This window comes from Stegostoma tigrinum, chromosome 9 (genome assembly GCF_030684315.1).
Source record: "Stegostoma tigrinum isolate sSteTig4 chromosome 9, sSteTig4.hap1, whole genome shotgun sequence".
NCBI classification, from domain to species: Eukaryota; Metazoa; Chordata; class Chondrichthyes; order Orectolobiformes; family Stegostomatidae; genus Stegostoma; species Stegostoma tigrinum.
Window position 1 is genome coordinate 96,812,002 of NC_081362.1, and position 14,161 is coordinate 96,826,162.

Here is a 14,161-nt window from a genome sequence, read left to right on the forward strand (position 1 = left end):
ATGATCCTTGTGAACCCCCACTAGTCACTACCTGCCACTCAGAAATAGACCTATTTATTCATACTTTCTACCATGCCTTTTCTCCAGTCCTCAGTACAGTGCTCCAATCACATGTGCTTTAAAGTTACATGCTAATCACTTATGTGAAACTTTAATGAACACTGCATTGATTTTTTTCAACATAATGATGTCTAGTAAATCGCCTCCCACAGCCTAGTCTACACTGTCCCACCCATCACAGACCCTACCCACCCATTTAACCCCCTTCCACAGCCCATGCTACTCTGCCCTATCACTGACTCTATACCCTCTCCCCACTTGCCCCCTCCCACAATCATGTGTATGCTCTCCCCTCATCACTGGCTCTACCATACACCATCTACACTCTCATGCTATCATTGGCTCCAGCACCCCTGATCCTACCATTTACCCAGAGATAGTGGGAACTGCAGATGCTGGAGAATCCAAGATAATAAAATGTGAGGCTGGATGAACACAGCAGGCCCAGCAGCATCTCAGGAGCACAAAAGCTGATGTTTCGGGCCTAGACCCTTCATCAGAGAGGGGGATGGGGTGAGGGTTCTGGAATAAATAGGGAGAGAGGGGGAGGCGGACCGAAGATGGAGAGAAAAGAAGGTAGGTGGAGAGACAAGAGAGTTGCAATGGGAGAGAGATTCCCTGAGGTTGGTCCGGAGGGAGGAGGGTAACTTCTTCAGGTTAGGCATCCCTGGAAGAGGCTTCGCAGTGAGGTTAAAATTGTGATCAGAGATAATGGGAACTGCAGATGCTGGAGAATCCCTCTCTCCCCATCTTCGGTCCGCCTCCCCCTCTCTCCCTATTTATTCCAGAACCCTCACCCCATCCCCCTCTCTGATGAAGGGTCTAGGCCCGAAACGTCAGCTTTTGTGCTCCTGAGATGCTTCTTGGCCTGCTGTGTTCATCCAGCCTCACATTTTATTATCTAACATTTACCCATGCTATTTTCAGCGGGTGCAACAATATTAATTTGTGCAGTGCCTTCAATGCTATTCATTTATATGGTGCCGAGGGATGCACGAATTAAAGGATAATTGACTAGTTGCTCAGGGACAATTGCGATAATGCTGATGGACAAAGGGACACTGTCTAATAATCCAAATGTCTGGATCACACCTGTGATTACAATCTGTAATGTTAGTTCAAAAACCTGGCAGCCTATGGGCTAATTCTCTAGGTTATTCCTAAAATAATTGTATAATGTTATTCTAAGCTTCCTTTTGATTTCATCCATGCCTGACTGTATCTGGACACATCTTGTTTGTTGCTGTTGGGTTTCTGGTTCTGGAACCTGACTGTTTAACTGCTGCATTAAGCCAAATTCATTGTCGAATTACACAGCTATTCTCCAGTCACTCGACAGAGAGATCAGCCGGAGACCTCAGAGAAATGGGGAAGACCGGTACAAACATTTGTTGAATACTCTCAAGTTGCGTGCAGTTTCCTGATGCAGTTACAGTAATGGACTGGTGTAATGCAGTGGAAGGTCAGGATGAGCTATTCAGAACAAATACAGCCTGCATTTCAAAAATAACGGGCACCAGTCACCAAATTTAACCCATGCTGTGATCTATTCTAGCCTGGACAGCTCTTCATAACTCACACCATCATTGTAGTCTCTGTCAGCACTCAGTGAAGCACCATACCTCTCATCATCACTATAGAGAAACCACTCCAATGAAACTCAGGAAGTGCAGCAGCACTAAATGGAAATGACTTCAGGATCACATTCCATTCAACAGTGTAACACGCTCCATGAACTTGCCCTTCTTGTGCTGGTTCAACATTCCAATATGTACCTGTACTAACTGGTGTTGTTAATACAGAGTCTCTGATTATAAATTAAAGACTTACTAAGGTCATACTTAAGAATTAAAAGGAGAAATAGAGACTCTGATATTCATGTTCCCTGCTATTCATTTCACTTAGTGAGTAGTTTTAAAATTACACACAGAAATATACGGACAGTCATACAATTCTTACAACTCGCCAATTCAGATTTCAGCCAAGCAGCCGTCCCAGACAGGGGCAGCACAGGGTTAGTGTGATTTTCCCTCGACTCTTTTGAACTGTAAGGAAATCTTCCATGACACTGTCTCCATCAAACACTCCCAGGACAGGGACAAAACAAAGTTAGATACAGAGTAAAACAACTGTACGCCGTCCCCACAAACACTCCCAGAACAGGGACAGCAAGGTGTTTGATACACAGTAAAGCTCCCTTTTGACTGTCCACATCAAATACTCCCAGAACAAGCACAGTTTGGGGCTAGAAACAAAGTAAAGCTTCCTATTTTAAACTGAAAGCAAAGCTTTGTCTGCATCATCCCTATCAAATACTCCCAGTGTTGGGACAACACAGGATTTAGATACAGAGTAAAGCTACCTCTACACTATCGCCACCAAACACTCCGAGGACAAGGGCAGCACGTGCTTAGGTTGAGAGTAAAGTTCCTTCCTCACTGTCCCCCATCAAACACTCCCAATCTGTGGACAGCACAAGGTTTAGATACAGAGTAAAGCCCTCTCTACATTGTCCGCATCAGATTCTGTGAGAGAATGCACAGCATGGGACTAGACTGAGAGTAAAGCTCTCTCTGCACTTAAATCAAACAGTCCAAACACAGGGCACAGGATGAGATAAAGAGTGAAGCACACTGTACACTGTCCCCATCAAACACTCCCAGGGCAGAGACAGCATGGGTTATATTTAAAGTTAGTTATTCATATCCTTTCGGATATCTGAACTTCCTATTCCTATGTCTGGGTGAGAGTCGCCCTGTTCAATTCTAGCTTTGCTGTTGTGCCCACTTGCTGTCAATCTTTCCCAGTGCCCACTCAGTCCATTTGTGGTGTTCAGTTGACGCACAGGAGCTTTTCCCAGGTATGGGGCATCTGATGCTGAACAAACTGAGAGACCACCAACTGCTCTGACAGCAGCAACACCACTGGCCTCTTGTAGCCCTTCAGCAGGAGACAGGGGACCCTCACTCCTGCAAGTTAGACGGACACCACCCCTCCCCTGACACACCCCACACAGAGACATGTATCTCCTCATTCACAAGGACAGCAGTTCCCTCCCGGACAAGACTCCACCAACAAATGAATGCAAACAAGACCCAGGGGTTGGCCTTGGGCCTTGACATCTGCTTATATTCAAAACAAAATCATGAGCTTCTTTTTGGAGTACAGACAGATTCTCCAGAAGAGAAGATAGGGGCCCATATCGTATCCCTCAGTCCCTTTTCTTGTGCAGCTTATCTTTGACTATCCTCCTCAGGTAGATCGCTGAACCACCACTGCAGACGATCAGCACGATGAAGTTCATGCATGAGATGTAGACCATGTGCTCATCCCCCCAGCTGGAGAACATCTCACGCCGATTGCTGTAGTCCATCAGCACAGCCTCTAGCTGAGCTAACGTGCAGAGAGACAGGAAGATGTGGAAGATCTGGTGGCCGTGCCCCACAATGTCGAACTTTCCCGGGAAATACTTCTCTGGCACTGGGTAAGAGAAGAAGCCAGAAGCGATGACAAACAGAATAATCTGCCAGGTGTGGTACCAGACAGCATGGTCAGTGCAACCCCGGGCCCAGCAGGTGGCAACCCGGTGGACAATGGGGCTGATGTCCAGGACGTAGGCCAGAAAGGCGGGCACCACCTGGCACACCTTCCGGGTGATGGGGTAAGGCCGCTGGAAGTGGACTTTGGAGAAACAACAGCCCAAACAGGAGAGCCAGCCCAGAATGGCAGCAAAGGGTAAGAAGAAGGGGCGAATCACCTGGTGCCACTCAGGCTCCATGCAGTAATAATAATGAGCCAGGGCACTGCCATATTGGTAAGCACCCACACCCACATAGTCCAGGAAATAGAAAGAGTAATGGGCCAGCTGCGACTTGGATTGGAAGAGATGGGCTAGCACACTGCACGACAGGTAGGTTACACAGGCAGCCACAAAGAAGCAAAGCGGGAGGCTGTAGACAGTCGGGAATGGAGAGGTCATCTCCAGGAAGGCTCGGAAACGGACCAGAAGCACCAGAGCAGCCAGCAGGTGAGTCCAGACGTTGACAGCCTCGTTGTGTTGCTGGAAGAGGCTCAGAAGGTAGTATTTCCATTCCTGCTCCACCTGCCGATAGCCACTGTAGATGTAGGGCTCCCGGAAGAGCATGGGCACATCATTGTCAGTCACAGTGCCGGGGACCTTTGGTAGGATCTCCTCCAGAATATGCTGGGGGTTAATGGTGATGGCACTCAGTCTCTCTAGGATACCACCAACCACATGGCCCCCAAGGGAGTTCTTCAGTTTCATTTCACAAACCATTTGGACCACCTGAAAGAGACAGAGAAAGAAACAAAGTGGTTTGACATGACCTGATCCACTTCAATTACCTCCACCTGCCCTCCCCTAAGTCCCTCGAGCTGTTCCACAAACATTCACTGAATTCATGACCGTTTGGTCCCACCTTTACAGTGCCTGCCCTGGCTATTTAACCAGAAATGTCGATGTCAATCCCACTTCCCTGCCAGATCCTACAGCTTCTTCCATTCATTTGGGAATGCCAAACTCATTCCCTTGACAAAAGCCATTTTGTGCCACTCTGCCAACAGTATCAAGTAAAGGCCACTCATTCCCACAGCTTGTTCCACCATGGATCTCAATATTACTGTCCTGCCATTGTTCTGTGTGCCTTAATAATAAGAATCTACCCTGGTCTTAAACACATTCTGGGGGCCATATCACCAGCTCTGTACAGGAGAAAAACCCAGGATCCACTCCGTTCTGTGTGAAATGAATTTCTATCCAATTTTTCCCCTTGGTTTTGGACTACCCAAACCAAGGAAATCATCTGCCTATCCTGATTATTTAAAACATCTTAGTATAAAAAGCAAAGAGCTATGGGTGCTGGAAATCTGAAACAGAAACAGAACATGTTGGACAAACTCAGTAGGTCTGGCAGCATCTGTGGAAAAAGAAACACAGTTAACATTTTGAGTCCTGCGTCCCCTCTTCAGAACGGGAAGCTGCTGGAGAAGGGTAATATTTCTGCTGGTGATGGAGTTGGTAGGGGAAAGTGAATAGATGTCATGGAGACAGTGGCTGGAAAGACACTGAAACAAAAGGATGAGGCAGACAAAGAGATTGCTAATGATAAGCTGACAAAGAGAGCTAAAGTTGGGGTGCTAATGAGGGGTGTAAATAGTTGAAACTGGATTGACTGTCCATACAGGAGTGAACCGTGGGTGTGGGAGGAGGGTAATGAATATAGAAGAGGGAGTTCATGCTCTGAAATTGTTCAACTCAATGTTGAGACTTGAAGGCTGCAAATCACTCAGGGGGAGAGTGAGATGTTGTTCTTCCAGCTTCCACCTCACTACAGCACTTCAGCAAGCCTGAGACAGAAATGTTGGTGTGGGAACACAGCGACATGTGGCAGCTAGCTGAAAGCTCAGCGTCATTTTTGTAGGTATTCTGCAAAGCAGTCGCCGAGGGTATGTTTTGTCTCCCCAGTGAAGGGGAGAAAACATAGTGAGCAAATGAAGGGTCTAGGCCTGAAACGTCAGCTTTTGTGCTCCTGAGATGCTGCTTGGCCTGCTGTGTTCATCCAGCTCCACACTTTGTTATCTTGGATTCTCCAGCATCTGCAGTTCCCATTATCACTAACACTTGCTACAGGCGTAGTTGCTATGAACCACACTGGAGAATCTGAGATAACAAGGTGTGGAGCTGGATGAACACAGCAGGCCAAGCAGCATCAGAGGAGCAGGAAGGCTGATGTTTCGGGCCTGGAGTCTGCCTGGTCCCCAATCATGCAGTTACAACACATCAGCTGGCCCAGCATGTCAACTTTAATTACTTAGTTCTTAATGTGAGGTTTAAAAATTTTGTATTTGTCGAATTATTCCACACTACTTCCCCCAATCTGAAAGTTATCTGTGATACACTGCCAAATTAGTAGTTATTACCAACAAATGAAATTACAGTTTACCGGTGAGGTCACTGTTTTTGCTGGGAGGATGTTTCTCCACATTGGGGATCATCTAGAACCAGGGGACACTTTTTTTTAAAAAGTTTAAAAAAAGATGGAAATGAGGAGGAGCCTCTTCTCTCAGACAGTCATTAGTCAGTGGAATTCCCTTCCCAGAGAGTGGTGGAGGCAGTGTCACTGAATACTGTACATTCAGAGGTGATGTTGAGAGATTTTTTGAACAAGTTGAGGGAAAAGAGGGCAGACAGAAAGTGAAATTCAGCCACAATCATTTTGAATGGTGAAGCAGGATCAAACAGCTGAATGGTCTACTCTTGCTTAATTTTGCTTAAGATCTGAAGGCGTGTGCGGCCATCTGGAGGTGTAGTCTCACGTGAGCCATAGGTTTGAAGTTACGTACATAACCCAGGGCTAGGAATCACCTTCATAAGACAAGTACTCGTCAGCGTCTGTCACCTCAGCAGCTTGTCTCCTGGGGTGAGGGCAGAAGTGCAGGAGATGGTCAGGGAAAAGCATCATGGTTGACAGGGCCCTCAATCTGGCCCGACCCATCTCCCTCGCTTCCACCCTTATCCCTTGTCTTCCCTCCCGTAAAAGTGATAGGGTTCCTCTTGTCCTTACCACCCATCCCACTAGAATCCACATCCAGCAGACCATCAGACAGCATTTCCACCGCTTCCAGCAAATACCACCATTGGACGCAAGTTCCCCTCCTTTCCCTTGTCCGCCTTCCGCAGGCACCATTCCCTTTGGGACACCCTGGTTCACTCTTCCTTCACTCCCAACACCCCTACAGCCCCATGGCACCTTCCCCTGCAACCAGCGAAGGTGTAACACCTGCCCATTTACCTCCTCCCTCCTCAGTATCAAAAGGTCCAAACATATCTTCCAGCACTTCACCTGCACTTCCCACAATCTAGCTTACTGCATTCACCGCTCACAATGTGGTCTCCTTTACACTGGGGAAACGAAGCGTAGCCTGGGTGCCAGCTTCACAGAGCATCCACGTTCTGCCTGCAGAAAAAACCCTCAGCTTCCAGCTGCCTGCCACTTTAACTCACCACCCTGTTCCCTGGCCAATACCTCCGTCCCAGGCTTGCTGCAGTGTACCAGCAAAGTTCAGCACAAGCTGGAAAAACAGCATCCCATTTTCGGATTGGTGCAGCCCTCCAGTTTCAATACCAAGTTTAATCATTTTAGGGCCTGAACTCTCCCATGTCCTCACCACCTCACTCACACACCAGACCTTGTTAAAACACCAACTGCTCTTCCCTCTCTTTGGGTTCTAGCCCCAGCTATCATTTACTTCATATCCCTTCTCCCCCACCCTATCTTCTGCACATATACAGACATTTTCCTAGCTACTATCAGTTCTGAGGATGGGTCACTGGGCCCGAAACATTAACCGTGATTTTCTTTCTTCACAGATGCTGCCAGACCTACTGAGTTTTTCCAGCAACTTCTGTTTTTGTTCCTAACTTATAGCATCTGCAGTCCTTTAAGGTTTTTATTAAAGCATTTCAGAATCCTTGTTTAGGATTCTGTTAACATTAACATAAGGTTCAGTTGGGAGTTAGGAAGGTAAATGCACTGTTAACATTCATTTCAAGAGGACTAGAAAGCAAGAACAGAGATGTACTGCTGAGGCTATATAAGGCTCTGGTCAGACTGCATTTGGGATGCTGTGAGCAGTTTTGGGTCCCATACCTAAGGAAGGATGTGCTGACCTTGGAGCCAGTCCAGAAGAGGTTTGTGAGAATGATCTGGGGGATGAAGGGAATGTCATGTGAGGAGTGGTTGAGGATTCTGGATCCAATCTCCATGGAATTTAGATGGATGAGAAGGGATCAGATTGAAACTTACAAAATTCTAAGAGGCCTGGATGCAGTGGACATGGAGAAGATGTTTCTGCTTTCAGATTCGTACCCGAGCACACAGCCTCAATGTGAGGGGACCCTCTGGAACTGAGATCAAGAAGAATTTCTTTGGCCACGGAGTGCTAACTCTGTAGAACTCATTGCTGCAGAAGGCTGTGGAAGACAAGTCACTGAGTGTTTTTAAAACAGAGGTTCTTGATTAATAAGGGGATCAAGGATTCTGGGGATAAGGCAGGAGAATGGAGCAGAGAAACACATCAGCCATGATTGAATGGCAGAGCAGACTCGATAGAGAGAATCACCTAAATCTGCTCCTATATTTTGTGGTCTTATGGTGTCAAATTTGCCTCTTTGAGTCCTCCTCACACCTTACTTTACAACCTGTTCTTGTATCATCAGCTGTAATACCTGGAGCCCCATCATTGAGTCATACAGTCATACAACATGGAAATGGATCCTTTGGTCCAACCAGCCCATGCTGAACACAATCCCAAACTAAACCAATCCGTCCTGCCCTCCTCTGACCCTTATCTCTCCAAACCTTTCCTATTTATCTTCTTATCTAAATGTCTTTTAAATGTTGTCATTGTGCCCACATCCACCACTTCTTCATGAAGTTCATTCCACATGTGCACCTGCCCCTCAAGTCTTTTTTAAATCTCTCTCCTCTCACTTTAAAGATGTGTCCCCTAGCCTTGAAAAGACAACTACCATTAACTTTATCTATACCCCTCATTATTTTATAAAATTCTGTAATTTCCCTTCTCAACCTCCTGTGCTCCAGTAAATAATGTCCCAGCCTACCCAGCCTTTCTTTATAACTCAAACCTTCCATACCCAGCAACATCCTGGTAAATCTCTTTAACACGCTCTCCAGCTTGGTAATATCCTTTCCAGAGCTGGGCGACCGTAACTGCACATAATATTTCAAAAGGGATGTCACCAATGTCCTATACAACATCAGCATGACATCTCAACTCCGATACTCAATGCACTGAAGAACAAGGGTAAGCATACCTAACGCCTTCTTCATTATCCTGTCTATATGTGATGCAAACCTCAAAGAATTATGTACCTGAACCCGTAGGTCCTTCCGTACTTCAAAACCACCCAAGGCCTGACCATTAATCATAAAAACCCTATCCTTGTGGATGGAACCCCCAGTACTGTTACCCTTAGGGGGTTCTATATTCTTTACAGCTTGAAACTGACCAACTTAGCCCCACTCTCTACTTCTTGGACATTAGCCAATCCTTTCTCACAGCTGTCATACTAAAGGAGCCAATTACCTATGTTGGCTGGGTGAATGGGTAGCAGTGCAGAATGATACCAACAACATGTGTTCAACTCCCTCACTGGCTGAGGTTACCATGAAGGACTCTCCTTCTCCCCATTCCATTCCCAGACCTCCCCAATATCAGGAGCCCTTATCCAGTGCAGTAACCTTTTAGGTGGCTCCTTCGTGAATGACTTTTGGAAATTCAAACACCTACTAATTCCTCTTTACACATCTCACCTGCATTCCTTATCACCACTTCAGTCCCTGATACAGTCAGTGGAGTAATTCCCAGAGATTTCAAAGGGGTCCTCCCCTCCCAGAGTAACTTTTCAGTAGTTGAGTAAAGCCTTTGACAAGATTAGACCATAAGGCATAGGAGTGGAAGTAAGGCCATATGGCCCATCGAGTCCACTCCACCATTTAATCATGGCTGACGGGCATTTCAACTCCACTTACCCGCACTCTCCCCATAATGTTTAATTCTATGCGAGATCAAGAATTTATCAATCTGCATGGTAAACTAATTAGTAAAATTAAGTCACATGGAATTTGGGGTGAGCTAGCCAATTGGATATATAATTGGCTTACCAGCAAGACACAGAGAGTGATGGTGGAGAATTGTTTTTCAGACTGGAGGACTGTGACCAGTGATGTTCCACAGGGATTGGCTCAGGGTCCTCTTTTGCTTGCCATTGATATAAATGATTTGGATAAGAATATAGAAGGCTTGTTCAGTATGTTTGTAGATGACACCAAAATTGGTGACATTGTAGACAATGAAGGAGGTTTTCTAAGATTACATTGCAATCTTGATCAAATGGGACAATAGTCTGAAAAATGGCAGAAGGAGTTTAATCTGGATAAATGTGAAATATTTCATTTTTGTACAACAAACAGGGGTAGTGCTTATACAATTAATGGTAGGGCCTTGGATCTGTGTCGTGGAACAGAGGGACCTAGGGGTGCAGGCACAGAATTCTTTAAAGTTTGTGCCACATGTGGACAAAGTGGTTAAAAAGGCATTTGGCACACTTGTCCTCATTGCTCAGTCCTTTATGTATTGGAGTTGGGACGTTATGTTGAGGTTGTATAGGACATTGGTGAGGCATCTTCTGAAATACTGGATCCTGTTCTGGTTGCCCAGTTAGAGAAAGGATATTATCAAGCTGGAGAGGGCTCAGAAAAGATTTACCAGAATGTTGCTGGATATGGAAGGTTTGAGTTATGAAGTAAGGCTGGATAGGCTGGGACTTTTTTTGTTCGTACGTAGCGTGACCTGATAGAAGTTTATTAAATAATGAGAGATATAGATAGAATTAATGGTGGCTCTCTTTTCCCTGAGATTGAAAGTTTCAAGACTAGGGGTCACATTTTTAAGGTGGGAGGAGAGAGTTTTTAAAAAACCAGAAGAGGCAAATTGTTTTACACAGAGGGTGTTTCACATGTGGAATGAACTTCCTGAGGAAGTGGTGGATGTGGGTAAAATTACAACGATATATGAGTAAGAAAGCTTTGGCAGGATACGGGCCAGGAGCAGACAGGAGAAACTAGTTTACTTTGGGATAATGTTCACATGGACTGATTGGACCAAAGGGCCTGTTTCTGTGCTGTATGACTCTACGACTCTATTACACTGAAATTGTGAACACCAAATCCCAGAGTAAATCCAGTGGATTGAAATTAGGAACACCAGATTCCAGAAGGACTGCAGTGGATTGGATTGGAAATACTAGCTCCCAGAGTAACTCCAGTGGAGTGGAATGGGATGACTGCAGCAGTTTTCTGAAGCAGAGCTATATGAAGCCTCTGGTGTTAGAGTTGTAACCCCCGACTGATAATTCAATTTACTGAAAGATTTTGGTTTGAACATTGTGGGCCCACATTCTCAGGGACAGAATTGGAACCTCACATTCTCTCCTTCTGTCCCAAGCTCTGGAAGCTTGGCACAGCACAGCAAAGAGAAAATGTTCACTTTGTGATGATTAAACAAGCTCAGTTATGAAAATAGTAACAGACCCCACCCATGACAAATCAAGCATTGAGCAACATTTGGAAAAAGCAAGCAAAAAGACTTTCATCTCGATAAGAAGCTGCTTGGGATACAGTCACTGCAGCCTGTCTCAATCCTGGACCACTTTCACTTCAGACTGTCCCCCACAGACGGACCCTGCCCCACAGGCAGACCCTGTCACACTGACCCAGGCAGACCCTGCCCCACAGACAGACCATGTCTCACTGACCCAGGCAGATCCTTCACACTGATTAAGACAAACTTTGTCACACTGACCCAGAGAGGCCCTGTCTCAGAGACAGACCCTGTCACATTGACTCAGACGGACCCTGCCTCAGAGACATAGACAAACCCTGTGTCACAGACCCAGACAGACCCTGTCACTCTGACACAGCACTGTTACACAGATGGACCCTGTCAGGCAGACCCAGACAGACCCTGTAATACAGACCCAGACAGACCCTGTCTTACAGACACAGGCAGATCTTGTCCCACAGACACAGACAGATCATAACACAGATCTAGACAGGCCCTTTAACAGTGACCTAGACAGACTCTGTCACACTGACGCAGATAGACCCTGCAGCACAGACTCAGAGAGACACTGTCACACAGACACAGACAGACCTTGTTACACTGTGAAAGACAGACCATCACACAGATCCAGACAGATCCTGTAACACTGACCTAGACAGACACTGTCCCACAGACACAGACAGACCCTGTCACACATTCACAGACAGACCCTGTCACACTGACACAGACAGAGTGAGACAGACTGTTCCCCCTCCTCCCGGTGTTACTGACCCTGTCACTTACAGGCTGCAGCCTCCTGCTCTGTCTACATCTCCCTGGCTCTTCAATCCAAGTCTCTCTCCAGGAGAAACAGGAATCCTCATGAATTAAAAAGCTGTCCTTGCAAGGATGAAAACATAAACAAACAGCAAAAGAGGTTTTGAACAAGACTCCCAACCCCTCTGCAGGCAAGAAGTGATCAGAACAGAAAGCAGCCAGGAAACGGGTCAATTCCAAATGACTCAGTGAGGAGGAGAGATTGTGAAATGTAATACCAAACTGCCAGAGAGCGGGCGGATTTCTGAGAAGCAGGCATTTTGAGGAGGAAAGGGGTTTCCATGCTGGCGATGAAATCCCCGGAGTGCTGTACTGTGTAATCACTGCCCTGCTGACTGCACTGCGATTGCGCACATCATAGCCCAGCCTCAGTAATCTCAGTGACAACACACTGAATGTCTTTGTGTCAACTCAAGCCACTTCCCATTCACGGTTACTAACTCCTCCCCATCCCTTTGCCGACTCCCAGATCATCTGAAAGCAAAGAGCTTATTGTTGTATCCTCTGACACTCTCTTCTTTCTTCTCCCCCTCTCTGCTAGCTGTCCACTCAGGCTGAAATACAGCTGACAAGAACAAACCCAAAGAACTGCAGACGCTGGAAATCAGAAACAACAGCAGAAATTGCTGGAGAAACTCAGCAGCTCTGGCAGCAAATGCAGTGAGAGAAAAACAGCGTTAATGCTTTCAATCGGTGACTCTCCCGCGGAACAAAACTGTTCTGTTCTTTCTATCGTTTCTGAAACACAGCTACTTGTCTGACAGAGTGAACCAGTCAAAGTTATCCGAAGCTGGCGCTGCTACAGTCTGACCTTCCTCACTGAGGGCCACCCAGACCGTGCCTGGGACTGAGAACTGTGGCACATTCTCAGGAATTGGAACGGGGGAGGGGGGTTGTACAAGTGGGACAGGGACGTTGAAAATAATCAAGAGAGCTACTGGCTAATTCATGGAACAGGTTCGCAATGGGGATGCAGTTAGAGCGATCAGCGCTGGCCTATTCCACTACAAATTAGGCATTTACTTTTTGAAAACAATGCTTTGGGACAAGCTCTGAGTAACTTGGGAGATGTCAAGTGTGCCATGCTGAGAAACAAGCTACTCGGAACTATGTATCACAGCTTGGTAGTGCAATTTCACTGCCTAGGAATGTAAGAAACTACAGAGAGATGTGAGCACAGCCCAGTCCATCACACAAGCTAATCTTTCATCCACTGCCTCCGTCTATACTCCTCACTGCCTTGGAAAGGCAGCCAACATCGAAGACCCCCCCCACCCAGTTATAGGCTCTTCCAACCTCTTCCATTGGGCAGGAAAATACAAAAGCTTAAACACATGTACTAACAGGACTCAAGAACAGCTTCTTCCCCGCTGTTATCAGACTTCTGAATGGGCGTCTCTAATTTCAAACCTAATGTTGACCCTGCTTTTTGGGTGCCTCCTTTGCAGTCGTCGCCTTGTATCCCTCGCTCTGTTCAATCGCCCAGTGATCTTTGCATGCTATGATCTACTCATATTGCACACAAAACAAAACTTTTCACCATACTTAGGCAAATAACTCAAATCAAGTCAATGTCCTCCCAGCCTGGGGGTAAGCCACCTTCACTGGTTTATTGATGGAGATTGAACACTGTGTTTGGTTAATAACTACAATCATCACTAGGCCCTGTGAATAAGGAGTGCTCGATGAACAGGGAGGCCATTCAGTCCATCAAAGCTGGGGACAGGATCTCAACTAAGCATTTTCCCCAATGTTGACCATTCAATTTTCCCAGGACCATGATGGGTGAGTTCACCAGCTGCTCACCTTCCAATTCAACCAACCTCTCCACCCCACCCACCCCCAGGGGCCTGTCCCACCAAATGCACTTATTCTGAACCCCAGCCTCCAAGTCAGCATTCCCCAGGGACCGCTGCGACATCCAGGTCCACACCCCACCTTACATTGCTACTCCAGGTAAGATGTCACACCTAGTCTTTGACCTCTAGCTACTCCTCTCCTCCACTGACCATGTCCCTGCCTGCACCTTCCAGCTGAAGCAGCAGTTTACTTGTGTTACTCTCAGTCTGACTGACCGTAATCAGTCATAATCTGTCCTCCTCTACACCAGAGAAGCCAA

General features: G+C 46.5%; 1 protein-coding gene across 3 annotated transcripts; it reads right to left on the reverse strand.

Annotated features, from left to right (window-relative positions):
- Window positions 1-1,843: 1,843 nt before the first annotated feature.
- Window positions 1,844-12,389, reverse strand: LOC125454965 (membrane progestin receptor beta-like). Of its 3 annotated transcripts, none has more exons than XM_048536369.1 (2): window positions 12,261-12,389; window positions 1,844-4,366 (listed from the first exon to the last, which is right to left on the reverse strand). In XM_048536369.1, the coding sequence occupies exon 2, from the start codon at window positions 4,355-4,357 to the stop codon at window positions 3,272-3,274; it is 1,086 nt and encodes a 361-aa protein (XP_048392326.1). In that variant the 5' UTR covers window positions 4,358-4,366; window positions 12,261-12,389; the 3' UTR covers window positions 1,844-3,271. The 3 variants fall into 3 exon arrangements, with proteins under 3 accessions (XP_048392326.1, XP_048392325.1, XP_048392328.1); XM_048536368.1 differs by having other exon boundaries at window positions 12,010-12,389; XM_048536371.1 differs by lacking the exon at window positions 12,261-12,389 and adding an exon at window positions 9,768-9,867.
- Between the last annotated feature and the right edge of the window lie 1,772 nt (window positions 12,390-14,161).